At 36.3% G+C, this 15,512-nt stretch overlaps 1 protein-coding gene across 1 annotated transcript in view; it reads left to right on the plus strand.

The window, feature by feature from the left end:
• Positions 1-15,512, plus strand: part of LOC6041987 (potassium voltage-gated channel protein Shab) — a 76,967-nt gene that overhangs the window by 55,804 nt on the left and 5,651 nt on the right. The window contains 5 exon segments of the mRNA XM_038261783.1: positions 6,274-7,011; positions 7,013-7,127; positions 10,569-10,765; positions 12,103-12,376; positions 15,296-15,474. Of these exon segments, the coding sequence (XP_038117711.1) occupies positions 6,274-7,011; positions 7,013-7,127; positions 10,569-10,765; positions 12,103-12,376; positions 15,296-15,471 (1,500 nt within the window). The 3' untranslated portion in view covers positions 15,472-15,474.

Below are 15,512 nucleotides of genomic sequence, written 5' to 3' on the forward strand. Positions count from 1 at the left end.
CTCACCCTAATGGCCAAACAAAAAAATACGGGTCTAATTATTTTGGCCAAGGAACCCCCAGAAAAATTTTTAGCCCGATCGGAGAACTTTTTTCGGTTTAGCTTCTTTTCAAATGGAATTGCTGTATTTATACTTATTATTTGGCTGAAACTTTGTGAGTACCAAAAGAAACATCAGTTCTTCTATACGAACCCTAATACTCGATCTCATAAGAACGGCTTTTCTGGTCGATTCGGTGTCTTCGACAAAATTGTAGGTATATGAGATAAAATCAAGCAGAATAGTTACACTCTTAAAAAAAAGTCCGAAAATCTATATTTATTAGAAAAGGTCCTAGAAACATATGAAACACAAAAGAGCAATTCTCTGAGATTTCGGTCATTCGATTTTTTAAATATTTTTCAATCCGGCTGAAACTTTTTTGGTGCCTTTGGTATGCCCAAAGAAGCAATTTTTCATCATTAGTTTGTCCATATAAAGTTCTAGTGACAAAAAGTGAAATAAAAAATCATCAAAAAAAATTTTACCGTGTATCACTTTTTTCGCTTGAGTCCTTATCCATACTTAAGTATGGATTTTTTTTGATCGATTTGATGTCTTCGGCAAAGTTGTAATTACAACTTTGCCGAAGAAATCAAATCGATCAAAAAATTCCATTGAAAGATACAGATTTTTTAATTTTCATATATCATTTTTGTATGGACAGCTGCCAAGTATGGAAAATTATATGGACAAACTTATGATGCAAAATGGCTTCTTTGGGCATACCGAAGGCACCAAAAAATTTTCAGCCGGATTGAAAAATACAAAAAATTAAAAAAAAAACGATTTCGTAGAGGATAGCTCAATAGCATATAGGACCTTTTCTAAAAAAAAACTCTAGAAATTATCATTTTTAAAATTTTCACAGAAAAAAAGTGTGGATGACACATTCCGACTTTGCAACGTCACGAAATTTTTGACTTTTCTCGAAATAATTCTTGTGTGATTTCAAAACCTGTCCAAAACTAAAATATTATTACAGATTCGTAAATTAAATTTTCCACAAGTAGTTATTATGGAAAACAAATGTTAATTTGAATTTTTCATTTGCCACATCGATCACTCCGTGACGTTGCAACGAAATAGCCTCTTTGGTCAGTAACACCAAAATAGCAAAAATTATCGTTGTTCGATGTTGCAGCGACTTGCTATAATTTTGTGTATTTAATTTAAGCATCTAACATTTGGAGATTTTAGATCAGATATGTTTTTTCCAACTAATATTGGAATTCTATAAAATCCTGAAACAGATTAAAGTAAAGCCATCATCAACGTTTAAGGGAGCATAGCAACCAAGGAAGTTGTTGTCTTCTTATTCCAAAATTGTCAAACTTACGGACCCAATCCTGCAAGAATCTGATTGTAAAAATAGTCAAACTTTGTTGTAAATAACTACGAAGACAGTAATTTAGGGAATGAATCAAAAATTACTAAATACTAAAATGTCTGTAACATAAATCTGGGTGCAAAAGCTATGGTTGATGTGTACCGTTAAGGTTTATTCTAAACAACTTGTAGAAGGAATTTTGTCAGAATAACGGCAGGGATGAAAAAATTATATTTTTGAACGAAAAATCATATCAAGGATGGAAGTCGTCACGTACACGTCTTGTAATCTTCACCTTCAGGTGTATTCTGATTGCATGGAATTGACATTTGAAAAAAGGAAAAGTCATAGTAATAGAAGAGTTTCCAGTGATGTACACAGACAGCCAATATTTTTCTAACTACATCATCATGTACATGCATAACTAAAGTGTGAGTGTTTCTAACACCTTTCTGTTGCCTGTGTGAGAACTGCTATTGTCAACACTTTTAATTTTTATTTTCCAACGTTTTCCACCCACACTCCACCAACACATTATTTCACCAAATATTCACACCACTCCACTCTCACGTTCACACACCACCACACCAAACTCAAACACGCCCTTCGTCTGTTGTATTACTCGTCTGTCCACAGAACAAATTTTCCAGCCCCTTTCGATCGGCCCCACAGACTTTTCCCTTCCCGAGAGACCAGCCGAACACGAACATTACCTTTTTGCAGACTCCACCTCAGCCGGAGCAGGACTCGAACGATGAATGTATTCCGTTGCGGTCCAAAAGTGTATGACACCTGCTGAAGCCGTTCCGATCGACCGGCGGCGGCTGCCCCAGGATCATGGCCATGGCCATTGTGACCACGTGGGGCGAGAGGAAAACGAACAAGAAGAAAGTGAATTTTTCAACCTGTAATTTTATACAGTGCTAGTCACACCAAGGCTAATTATCGAACAAGAAGGAAAAGAATGAAAAGCTTGGAACGAACACGCATTAAATACATATCATTAGCGTTAAGTGCAGAGGACTGCGAATTGGTTGTTTTACTTGGAGAACCGTACTGTGGGGTAACATTGCGCTCTGTTTCTGTTGGCACACACTTTTGACCGTACCTTTGAGAAACCACAACAAAACGACAACAACCAAAATCGAAAACAAGATGAACAAACTTTTTGCTTGCTACTCTGAGCAGCGATGTCGGCTTCGGTTTTGCACGTGAAGGTGAGTCTACGAGCGTTGAACGGAGAAACAAACCACACCCCCCCCCCCCCCTCTTCCACCCACAAAACCCCACTCACAAGAGAAGGGTCCTCAAGGTTAAGGGGCACACCTTTCTGCTGCTCCCTGACCAGCGCTGTACCAGAATTGGCTCGCTCTGAAATTTCATCTTCTATGAAACCTTAATTTTATTCACGCTAATCTGTAAATTACAAAAAAAAAACTGCTTCCCTCCGTGGCTCACTTTCCTTTTCTTGTTTGTGTGTGTGTGTGCGTATGTGTGTTTCAGTGTGACAGTTCATTTTGAGACGTCCACTAAAATTAATGTTATTTCGTTTTTCTTCGCTTTTACTAACCAATCCATTGCAATGCTCTTAACGTTGCGACTAACCATGTCAATTTTTAAAATACAATCATCCCGCAAATCTGGAACCGTTTTCTGATCGGCCAGTGTTCATTAAATCATATAAAATCTATAAATTAACAAGTTTAATACACCTAATCCTCTTGAATTCTAAAGTTTTATGTGAATTTCTTTAATAAAAACATTGACTACTGAAATCCACTGGCTGGGAACACTTTCGTAATAGGTGTAACTAATTCTGGATTCTATACGGAAATGCATATTTTGCCAAAATAAATACTTCAAAAGCTTAATTATGGTTTTGTAAACCATCTCATATTATTTTATGAAATATTCTGTTCATTTGAGATATCTTGTAATTGTGGGAGGTACCAAAGTTATGGAAAAAGTAAAAATAGTACGGTAAAAATAGGAGTTGCCTTAGGCATTCCACAAAAGTGTTCCAATTTGTGGATGTTTCAAACATGTGGAATGATTGCAACACATTTTTAGAAATTTACAGAAAAATCTTAAAATTAGATCCCTTACGAATAATTTGAAAAAAAAACGATTGTGTGTAATTAACACACTCAAATAAATCGAAAATATATATTGATCAAAATCATCCTAAATGCTCTGATTTGGCTCAAATTTGGCCTGGGAGCTCATTGGGATTTACAGCCGTTTTACGCATAATTGTCCAATGTTCGAAAAAGTGCAACTGAAAAAAGCGCGATTGAAATTTTTCAACCGATTTCTGTGTTTCTACCAGCCCGGGAGCATGTTGACAGCTCCCATACAAACTGAGCGTACCCCTTTTTGTGGGCCCAGTGGGCCTAAGATGGCGGCCTTTGCTATCATCTAGCCAAACATTTAAAAATGGCGAATAGTTTAAATTAATATAGTTTTTTTCTTGTTTCGGTTTAAAACGGCAAAATAAGCATTTTGGAATCATTTTCTTGAAAAACTTGTTTTAAGATACGCCACGTTAAAATATTAGTCTCGAACAGTTGGAGGGAGCGTGCCGCGAAAGCCGTCACGAAAAAAAAGTTTCCCATGCAAATTTTGAGTTGCGTTATTAATGGGCGGACTCCGACGAGGTCCACATGCCATCTGTCGGTGGATACGCGCAACTCACGAAAACTGTCATGTTAGGGGGCGGCTGGTTTCTACGCATAATTGTTCCAGGGATCCCTTTTCATTGTCCCTAATCGCCCAGTTAGCAGTTTATCACCCTTATTTGTAATTTTCTTGCTAAACAACTGGTAAACATGACATAATGATTCGTAAAACTATGCATTCCGTGATAGAAAATACTTGGTGGGACAATTATGCGCAGAATTGCAACGATGGGACAAAGAGACTTGGTGTTGTTATTGAAGAATTTCCGAACAAAGTACCAAATTTTATGTGTTTTACTGAAAGTATACGTCAAACTAGATTAAAAATGACAAAAAGTCAAAATCGTCAAAAAATGACTTGGGACATGGACATGGGTTTAACTGATGTAGCTTGAGGACAGCGAATTATCAAGAAGGTAAAAGCTGCCAGAAATAAATGAATTAACAACTACAACGCTTGAACTTAAAGCACAAAGCGTCTCCATCAAAAAGTACTGAAAAGATATATCTATACTGCTGAAATCCAAAACATAATTTTGAAAAAAAAAAGTTTTTGCGAAATCATTAAAAACGCCATTATTTGGCTACTTTAAACACCAAACAAACAATTCAGGTCTAATTATTTTGGCCAAGGACCTTCCAGGCCTAATCTGAGCCAAATCGGAGCCCTTTGGATTTTGATTGACGTGGAATCACTGTAATACATATTCTAAGAAAAAAAAAGTTGATCTTTTAAACTTTAATCAATTTTACACCCATCGACATCGTCGTTGGAGCCAATTTTGAGTTAGGCAAATGCAAATTGTATCTAAAAGTTTAAAAAAAAATCCCAAAAAATCAGAGTGCATCTATTTCTTAAAATATTAATTTTGTTTGTAAAACTTGTTCAATTGAATGTAAACACATACATTTCATTGCTTTTTTATAAATCAATGCATCTGTTCTCTTTGTACTAAATTTGTTGATTTTCCTATAAAGTTAGCATTAGAGAGTACAAATGATGAATTTTGGGACCACAAATCGGAAATACAATTTCAGGAAAAAAAAACTATGTTTATGAATAAATTGACATGTTGCAAATGAATTACAATCGTTATAATTTTCAAATCATTGTCTCGAGTAAGCCAATTCGATTTTTTTAAATTTGCTAAACTGTTGAAGTTTATAAAAGGGTTTTTTTTTATTAAAACACATTTCTTCACCTGAACCTGTACCGTCAAATTCAGGATTATAGCTGTTTGTAGCTAAAAAAACGTTCATCATATTAAAAACATAGATTGTCTTATAAAAAATAATGTGGGATTCCAAAATTTAAAACTGTTAACTCGATTCAACTCCGTGATCCACTGGAATATCCCGGTCAAACCTCTCAGTTTGGTTTGGTCATAAATGGCCTTTTCTGCCACTATTTCTTATCATTTTCAACTCAAGCGCTGAAATGTTAGGGAAAATAAAGGTTTATAACAAAAATGAAAAATGTTCAAGCCCTTCAATAACCTTTCAAAACCTATATTTAATTAATATCTTCTGGTTATAGCATACTTTGTCTGTCTTCTACGTCAAATTTGTTTGCGTAATTTCACTGCTTACGAGGAAATACCTCTAAGAAATCAATCGCTTTCCAAACAGTTCTGTCCAGTCCTTGTTGGAACTTTCCATTCCGCCAACGCTTTTTAAGTTGAAGTTTGTTCAGTTCATTATAAACTACATTATTTTCTTTTACCAAAGTGCTACAAGTTTTCCACTGTTGTGTGTCAGTTACCTTTTTCACGTAACTTTTTCAAACATTCTCTTGTGTGTCTGCTAGTATAATAGTAAAGTTCAATAATTTAAAATCTTGAAACAGAACCTATACCTAGAACTATAGTCTTTCGTTGCTTAGAAATGTTGTTTATTTGTACCGTTAAGTAAACTGGAGTGATTAAGGGTAGTAGTTTTGTTGTATGTTGCTTAATATTTTTGCAAAAAAGCATACAAAACCATACTGTCCCTAATCCCTCGATCTTGTTTTAAACATTTGTCACATGTTATAGTTACGCAAATTTTGACTCAGCGTTGACCTAGTGTGAAGTAAGATTTCAAAGAGTAGAGTAGATGTTTTTAGCTTTATTTTAGTAGTATCATGTGTTGCATGCCTTAATTGGTTCTAGTTTAAACTGGTTTACTAATGTAGATAATGTCTGTATCATCTATTCTCTTCCCCGCACCCGTATCGCTAACGTCCAGGAGTACAAAGAGTTCATCGATGCTGAAGGTTTAATGCCACTTCCAACTTCCGACTTCCACACGACGGTCTGCTTAGAGATGCGTATGCTAAAGAATAATATGAATAATAATTGTATAGCCCCACCAGCACAATTTGGTCCAAGTACAATATCATATCCATATCCGTATATGGATACACCAATCAAACATTCTAATAACTGTAATAATAATAACGCTAGCGTTAGTAATAACAATAGTAATAGTAACAATGGTGATTTAGCTAGTGTCGATAGCTCCGATACGTACGCTAGTTGTCAAACGCATCCATTCCTGTCACAAGGTGATCTAACATCCGATATTGTAGATATGTCATTCGACTTAGACACGCTAGATACGAACAATCTGTACATAAATCCACTGGAGAAAGATACTCAACAGCAGCGTTCCGTAGGTAGAGGCCAAGTAAAGAAAAGTGCTTCCGGAGACACTGGCCTGCGAAGTTTGGGCATGAGTCCGATGGACGATGAGTACAAGCAGTTCCAGACGTCGTTCGACACGTCGGACCGAGGAAGTCGTGTCAGTTTGAACGAGACCCCGGTGCCAAAGCATCGCAAGACCCGGTTCCAGCAGGGTGCTGCCTCGGCCGCAATGGCCGCTGCAGCCGCGAGACCTAAGACCCGCTTCGAGAACCTCAAATCGTCCATCGAAAGTCTCGACGAGGCGGCTGGAAATGGCCAAGCGGCGGCGAGCAGCAGTAGTGGGACGAGCAAAAAAGACACGTAGATCTTCCTTCATGCCTGGCAGTAGGAGTATAGCCTCGGCGACCAAGCTCATCAACCAGCACCTGTTTGGCATCCAAAATCCGGCGCCAAAAGGTAAGTGTTGTGCCACGTTGTGCCCACGAACGCATCACCACCATTGTTCGCCTCAAAACATACTCCACATACACTCTCTCTTTTCCAAAGTATTACTCAAATTTATGAAAATTATTGGAAAATACCGCCTTATTCAAAAATTCGGCTACGAATTCACACTCAAAATTACGCATTACTCAAAGACTCCAAACAGAGCTGAGCTGCTATTGCTGTGTAACCAAAATCAATCAAATTGTTTCCATCACTTGACTGCAACACCACATACTTATGCCTAACACTGTAACTCTGTCATACTATCATTATCAACACACACGCACACGCGCATACACACTTGAACATGTTTGTACTTTTCTCCACACGCCATATGTCGTCACCATTGTTACTATTCCACCGGAAATGTTTATGTTATGTACACGCCACACAGACACTGTTTTAACATACACCAACACCATCAGTGATATGTTTGAATGTTTTGCGGTGTTTTTTTTTATCATATCAACTTAATCTACAAACACTGAAACTCTTTATTTACACACATTAGTTATAATTTAAACACGATTTCAACGGCCCCATCGCCGATTTATGTTCGATTTTCGATTGGTCGACTGATTGAAAAACTCATATACACAAACAATTTGATATGATAAGGAGAAATTATAGTTTTGGTGCTGATGGATTTGATAAATTGAGTTTTTTTACATTAAGAGCGAGTCCACGAGCAGCAATCTGCCTGAAATTTTCAGGGATTGTTTGTACATGAGCAATTCTCGCTGAAACCGTCCCACTAGATGCACATGTTCTCAAATCGTTACGGCAATTTTCTCATTCGATTCAGCGCAACAAAAAACCATTAAAACAACCTTCGAACCAATGAAAATGTCAGCCGTTAGCCACCTGTAAATAAAAACTTGTATTGAACTATGGATTTTTTCTAAAAAATGCCCTAATTTGGAGAAATGACATCTCCCAAAATACATTACCAAACATCAAAAAGTTATATATCGTTGAAAAGGTAATCGCGAGGGCTTTCTATCGCACTTTGAAAAACATTTCAAAAATTATTTTTTCAAGTGTAATTTTAAGGGTTTTTGAGAACCTTACTCTTAATTTTGAATTTTGACCGTGTTCGCAACCACTTATCATTACGCAACCATTTTCATTCGAAAGATTGGAAGATTTTGCATAAAATCAACTTGAGAAAAGTAGTGTAATGAAATAGTTTTCGTATAGTTATGAACGGATGAAAGAAATTGGTAAAATTTCAGTTAAAAATAACCAAAGCTCAGACTTCAGAAATGAGCCTAATTTACAGTCAAAACAAAGCAGGATTGTATTTGAGCCGAATGTACAGTTATATGAGGCAAATCTGGACATATAGGATGAATAGGGACACCTATTTCAACTATACTTTCACTCACCAGATCATATTTTTAAATTGTTTATGTAAAAACATACATAAACAAACAAGTTTCTAAATTTTAAGCTTTTAAGTACTCTGAAAGCTAATGTCCTTACTTAGACTGTAGTCTCGATTCGCCACATTTCACTGAAGTAATATTTTATGTACAGAATTTGTTTTGGGAAGATCTGCTTTATTTGTATAACCTCAATCGTGCACAAAAAAGTGCAAAGTTGAAATCAATATTTTTTGATCAAGTTAAAATTGTATGGGGCTGTTGATACCTTAAAAACATGCAAAAAACTCGATTTTCATCCAAATCGGACTAGTTCCTTTTACCGTGTTCGCACACGGTCAAAATTCAAAATTAAGAGTAAGGTTCTCAAAAACCCTTAAAATTACACTTGAAAAAATAATTTTTGAAATGTTTTTTAAAGTGCGATAGAAAGCCCTCGCGATTACCTTTTCAACGATGTATAACTTTTTGATGTTTGGTAATGTATTTTGGGAGATATCATTTCTCCAAATTAGGGCATTTTTTAGAAAAAAAATCATAGTTCAATACAAGTTTTTATTTACAGGTGGCTAACGGCTGACATTTTCATTGGTTCGAAGGTTGTTTTAATGGTTTTTTGGTGCGCTGAATCGAATGAGTACATTGCCGTAACGATTTGAGAACATGTGCATCTAGTGGGACGGTTTCAGCGAGAATTGCTCACATATAAAACTAGCATCTGACCAAAATATGAGCACTCTAGGTCAACGGGAAGTGGGGCAAATCGGGACAAACAAAGTTTGAAGGTTCAAATACGTCAAAAATCTTTAAAAAGCTATAACTTAGGTAAAATTCAATTTACTTTCAAAATTCAAAATGCATCTGAAATGGATTAAAAAATGCAACAAAATGCAGGGCGAAGCATCCTAATTGGTTAAATCTAAAGGGAGTTATTCCCAAGCAACATTTTAGGTTTTAAGTAGGCCATAAAAGCCTATTTAGGCCGTATCAGGGTTTTCAGAACCATGATAAAACCTGTAAGTTTAAAAATGTTACTAGGGATTGGCATTTAAGTGGAAAAATAGCATAATTTTGAAACTCAAATAAAATGTTCCATCCAGATATCAACTCGGTTCGACCTGCAGCTTGTAGGGGACATTTGGGACTACCATCTGAGACTGAGAACGTTTTGTCTATTAAATAGACACTTTTAAGTACTTTAAGTGAATTTTTTGTTTGTAAATTTTTGCTCGGGGGACCCCTTAGATCCCATTTTCTGGTGATAATTTTATGATATTCGTGTTCCTGAGACAATTTCACAATAGAAATTAAATGATTTTTTTTTTTCCTAAGTAATAGACTTTTTAAGATTTTTGACGTATTTGAACCTTCAAACTTTGTGTCCCGATTTGCACCACTTCTCGTTGACCTAGAGTGCTCATATTTTGGTCAGATGCTAGTTTTATATGTACAAACAATCCCTGAAAATTTCAGATTGGTGAGGTCCAAACGATGTCCCATACAAAGAGGTATGCCCTGTTCGTGGACTCACTCTGAAATACATTTTTACACAAATTCCATAAAGGTCGAATTAGTATTACAAAAATAAAACAATAGAGTTGTTATTTAATTGGATTATCTTATCAAAACATGATAAACACGGTTAATAAATTCACAATAAGAATAATTCAAATGAGCTGCTATATCTCGAAGATTGCTTCTCAAGTAGTAGTTGTAGAACAAAAATCCATATTTGTCAACAATATTTCTAGAAAAACGTTTAAACTATCAATTCATTAACATTTCATTTGTGTTGTCTCTCTTTTCACTTTTTTTCTCTCTTTGCGCATCCCGTCAAAAAAATCGTCCAAATCATCAATCAATCGATAAAATTTGTTCTATCAATCCCGTTTGCAAACATTCAACTCTATTCCCATCAAACCATTGCGCGCGAATCGCAAACTATCGAAAAAAATGTTTCACCCCGTCGTCGTTGCAAATCGATCGCCCTTCTTCCAAAATTTCATTCGAAACCACATCCACGCAGGTAAAGACGATACTAAAAAGTTATCACTATCCATAGATTCGATAGAAACGTCACCTCAGTTAGAAACTCATCGACGATCGAAATCGATCCTCAAAAATAAATCTGAAGCGTCGAGACTTTTGTCCGATCCAGAAAGCGAAAGACTATTGGCTGACAATATGTCTGGATCCGGAGTCTCCGACAATGGTGCCAATATGGTAAATTTGATTATTGAATGTCGTTTGAATGAGCATATCTTACTTTTTCGTTTACTTTTTTGTTACTGAAAACAAAACCCCTTTTGTTTAACTGTGTGCCACTTTTTACGATAGTTTTGATTTTTAAGATCTATGGCGAGATGCATCGTTGCTTGGGATTGAGTAAAAACTCATACTGAAATCGGTTGTATAAGAACAAACATTACAGAATATGCTTGATACTACATACTTCATCCAAGATTTAGAATCAGAAATGTTTTCACATCCTTTTAGTTACCCTATGAACTCTGTGACCAACTTTCAGAAATTCTGAGTCAACAAAATACACTCGACCCCCGGTGGTTGGTCACTTTATCGTTTGACTCTTTTTAAGTTTGTTACCCGATGGTTGGTCAAAGTCAAACTAAAAAGTGACGAACCTTCACTTTTTACTCGGCGCTCACGCACACTATTAAAACAAACGTTTGGTAGTGTGTGTGACCTCTGTGTAAAGAGGGTGTCAAACTAAAAAGCGATCCCGATCGTTTGACAACAGTTGGTGTCAAACCATCGGGGTTTGAGTGTAACCGGGAATAGAGATCTTAGTCAACAAAAGTGGTACATGTCTATTCCCACGACGTACTTGTTACCATATGAACTCGAAAACTAATTAACCAAGCGTCTCCATCAAAATGTCTGACCATGGTTAAGACCAAGTTGAACTCATGGGGGCGCATGGTGCAAAGTCACTGTAGATGTTCTATCAAATCAGTTTTGTAGAATTTTCATCGGAAATATAAATGTGCATTGATTTTGAGTAAACTCAATTTACTACTCATCCCAAATGATGATGCATACCGTTGTCTCTAGACAGCCATAGTTTCTAAGTTTGTACGTTTTTGCGTATTCCTAATCTAGCACTTTTTCGAAGCTCAGAATAGTTTTCGTGAGGAAAGGCAATCTCGTTGCTTTTCCAACAGTTTTGTACTATATATCTTGATGTTTCAGTTTCAGAATTACCACTGGCTACAAACCGTTTATTTCGCTTAAATGTCTTTTCTTTCACCCACAATCTGTGTGTTTTGTCGAGCTGCCCCCATGTCTTGTTTCATTGCACGGCTGTTGTCTGTTTTCAAATATCCTAATTCGATGGCTAACACCCCTTACTAACACCTCTGCTGTGTGTGTGGACCTACTAACCGTAACTAGTGCCGCAAACTTGCTGTTTGTTGAGTTGTTGTCCTATATAAGCCACGTGTGCACGTGACCTCCCCCTACCCTCCCCCACTAAAAGGTGAGCTAATTGTTCTCGATTTCTTCCCACCTGGGACACGACTCGACACGACACGGATCAACAGGGGAGCGACTCAAATACTGACTACTCCGGAAGCACAATGATCGCCACCTCGATCACCCCGATAGCACAACGACATCGGCTGATACACCAGCGTTCGACACCGGCCTCGTTAGGCAGCAAAACACCGGCCAAGTTTCAGCAGCCCCGCTTCTCGCAGGAGGAAGCGGCCCGCCAGGGCAAACCGCAGCTGACCCGGGGCGTGGGCATCGGCGCCTACGTCGATCATCTTACCGGTGACCGGCGGCTAGATACAGGGACTAGGGAAAGTAGCACAGGTGAGTCAAGTACGTCAATGTTCACTTCATTATTCCAAAGCCCATTGACAAATTACGTTCATACATTTTCGGGATTGCAAATAAACCAACTGCTCCTCTCACCTTTCCTTTAACACGAGCTTTCCCATTATCGTTGACGTAATTTTTGAATGAATATTTTTGTTATAATTTGTAAATAAAACATAATTAAATATCAATGAACGTCTTCTGTAGCGAACTGGGGCAAATAAGATGCATTTAGTGACAGTTTATTAATAAACTAATGTTAACATTTTTAATATAAACGATAGCATTCCATAGGTTGTATTACTAAGGTCCAGCTTGTGACGATACACTACCTTCCCTTAACTAAGCAATCGAGTGGGAAACGATCACCGCATTGTTTTAAAAGGTTATGGTTAGAATAGATACAGAGCAGTACAATTAATTCATCAATTTCCAAATTTGAAGTTCTAAAAACTGCTGTCCCTTTTCAGACTGTAGTCTCGATTCGCCCCAACTTACGGTATACATTTATGAGTTCAGGATCTTTTCTAACCTAGATCATAAAAAATCAAAATATTGAACAAAAATAGCTGTCCCCCTTAAAACCCATGTGTTTCGACTCGCACCATTTTTTAATGGTATAGAATCATATTGGGCTTGGTAGAGAAGTGTTTAAAAGTTAGTTAGGTCGTTGAAAATATTTTTCCACGTTCATATCGCTCCCCCTCCTTTCAAACCGAAACGCTTTTCGTTGGACAATTTTTCATTTAGAGAAGATAAAATTGAATTCTGAATAATAAATTGTATGTGTTTTGAAATACAATTCGAAAAATTGTCCAATTTATATGCAATATAGAAAAAATGCAATATAGATCGATATTTTTATAAACAAAACAAGTTTTAAAAAACTTCAGGCAAACTACTTACTTTTTACCATTTTTACCTAGAAAGCATATCCATTTGAAAAGGGCACAAACCGAAAAAAATTCCGAAAAAACTAGCCAAACATTTGAAAAGTCGTATGAAAACTCAAAATAGTGTTTTCACCGTGTCTGGACCAATGAGCCTATGTCTGAAAATATTTTTATCGGTTTCTTCGGAAAATTTTACGTAACATACTCAAAAGCTGGAGATGTTCATAAAATAAAATTAAATCCGTGTTTTTCGACGTGCCGCGCGCAAAATCAAGTAAATTACGAAAACAGGAAAAATCAACTTTTTCACTTAAACTGTGATAGCTTTAAAATTTCAACGATGACTTCTGGAGTTTTTTAAGGGGTCCAATAAATCAAATTTTCAGTTTTTGTAAAAATTTGGTTTATTGGACCTTTTCAAAAAAAACTCTAGACTACATGTTTGGGTACTAGGATGTAACAAAACGGGTCATTTTTGCTGGCATTACAGGGCATGATTCGCTGGGGGTACTGAGCCCGAATCCCAAATATGAGCATGATTGGTTGCGACAGGACCTGGCGCTTTGACTTGAAGTTTAAATGGGATTTAACCCGTAAAATCGGTACGTTTTGCTTTTTGTCAGTTTTGTCATAGCCCGTGTTCCAGGGAACAACTTTGCCGAAGAGTGCGAAAAGATTCGTCCCTTTTTTAAAATTTTCAAAACGGTACACAAAAGCACCATTGGGCATGGGGAGAGCAAAAGTTCTTGAAAGTTGAATCTTTAAAGTGCCGTAAAATCAATAGTTTTGTGACAAACAAGTTTGAAACAGTCAAAACTATAGAAAAGCGAGTTGATTGAAATTTATGCGACCAATAAACCTTTTATAACATATTTTTTCAATATTTTAGTTATTATTGTACCTGTATGGAAATTTCAATTAGGCTGGTACAAATATTTTTAAAAGTTTTTGTCACCCCCCCCCCCCCTCTTCAAAATTGGCCCGAAAAATCAGGGGGCAAAAAAAATATTTTTACAATAAACTTCAAAATTTCAATGAAAATTCAAGTGCAACCAGCTGAAATCAAATTAAAATACATTCTCCTGCGTTTAAAATCATTTTTAGCATGTTTGGGTTTATTAAAAAATCTCAAGATATTTGGAAAATTTTCGATGCAAAATCTTTTTTTTCGATACATTTTTTGTTTTTATGAGATCTTAGATTTTTTGAAAACTAATGATTGCAAAACAACTGAACTAGTGTAAAATGCATTTTAAAACACTTTTTTCATTTAAATGTGAAGATTATGGCTTGTTATTTAAATTTTATATTTTTTGCCCCCCCCCCTTGACCTTGGCCGAGGGACAAAAACTTTTTTTAAATATTTGCATCGGCCTTATTGAAAGGCGTTAAACTAGTTTTACTAAAGGTTTATCAAATCATAAATTGTAAGAAATTTTAACATAAATATTTACCATGAAATTTTGTTTTAGTAAAGATAGATTTTTTACCGCTACAGAAAAACAGTTTCTTATCTCCCTGGTGGAGCACTGGTGCATCACACCAAATTTTAAAATGTTGCATGGATTCAATGTTTGTGGAAAGCCAAAGTTAAGCCAAAGAGATATGGACCAAATTTACCCATTTATTGGTAAGAACAATTGAAAAAACTTTTTTTTTAAATAGTTTGGCCAACCCCACAACATTTTTTTAAATGATTATCTTGAGACAAACCTTACCAATTGGAAAAAATAAAAAATATTACCAAATAGAACACTTTGGAGGTTGAATATGTTTACTGCACATATAATCAAAAAAAAGTAAAGCAATCCACTTTAACTACCCCCGGGTCTTTTGTGGGCTCTGTTGCAAGTTTTTGCTCATTTCTAGGCGTCCGAAGGTTATGTGTGGTGAGTCACCCAAAACCTCTTTTACGCAAATGACCCGACGTTTTACTTCCCCATCCGATAGAAGCATATAATCAAGGACCTTTTAAATTAATATCACATTTGCTATGATATATATTTTTTTCTAATACCAGAATCGGAAACAGCATTCTCAACATATCTTGCAGCTAGTAATAATAGTAATAAGGACAAAGCGTCTTTCGCTGGCAGCAGCTTGACATCGAGCGATGAAAGTAAGACCACCACCAGCAGAGGAAACTCAGTGGAGAACCACGGCGGAAGTAGCGGCTATGGAGCATCATCATCGTAGCAGGTAGTTATGGCAGTGGCACTTGTTTGATATTCTTATAT

The sequence above is a fragment of the Culex quinquefasciatus genome, chromosome 3, assembly GCF_015732765.1.
Source record: "Culex quinquefasciatus strain JHB chromosome 3, VPISU_Cqui_1.0_pri_paternal, whole genome shotgun sequence".
NCBI classification, from domain to species: domain Eukaryota; kingdom Metazoa; phylum Arthropoda; class Insecta; order Diptera; family Culicidae; genus Culex; species Culex quinquefasciatus.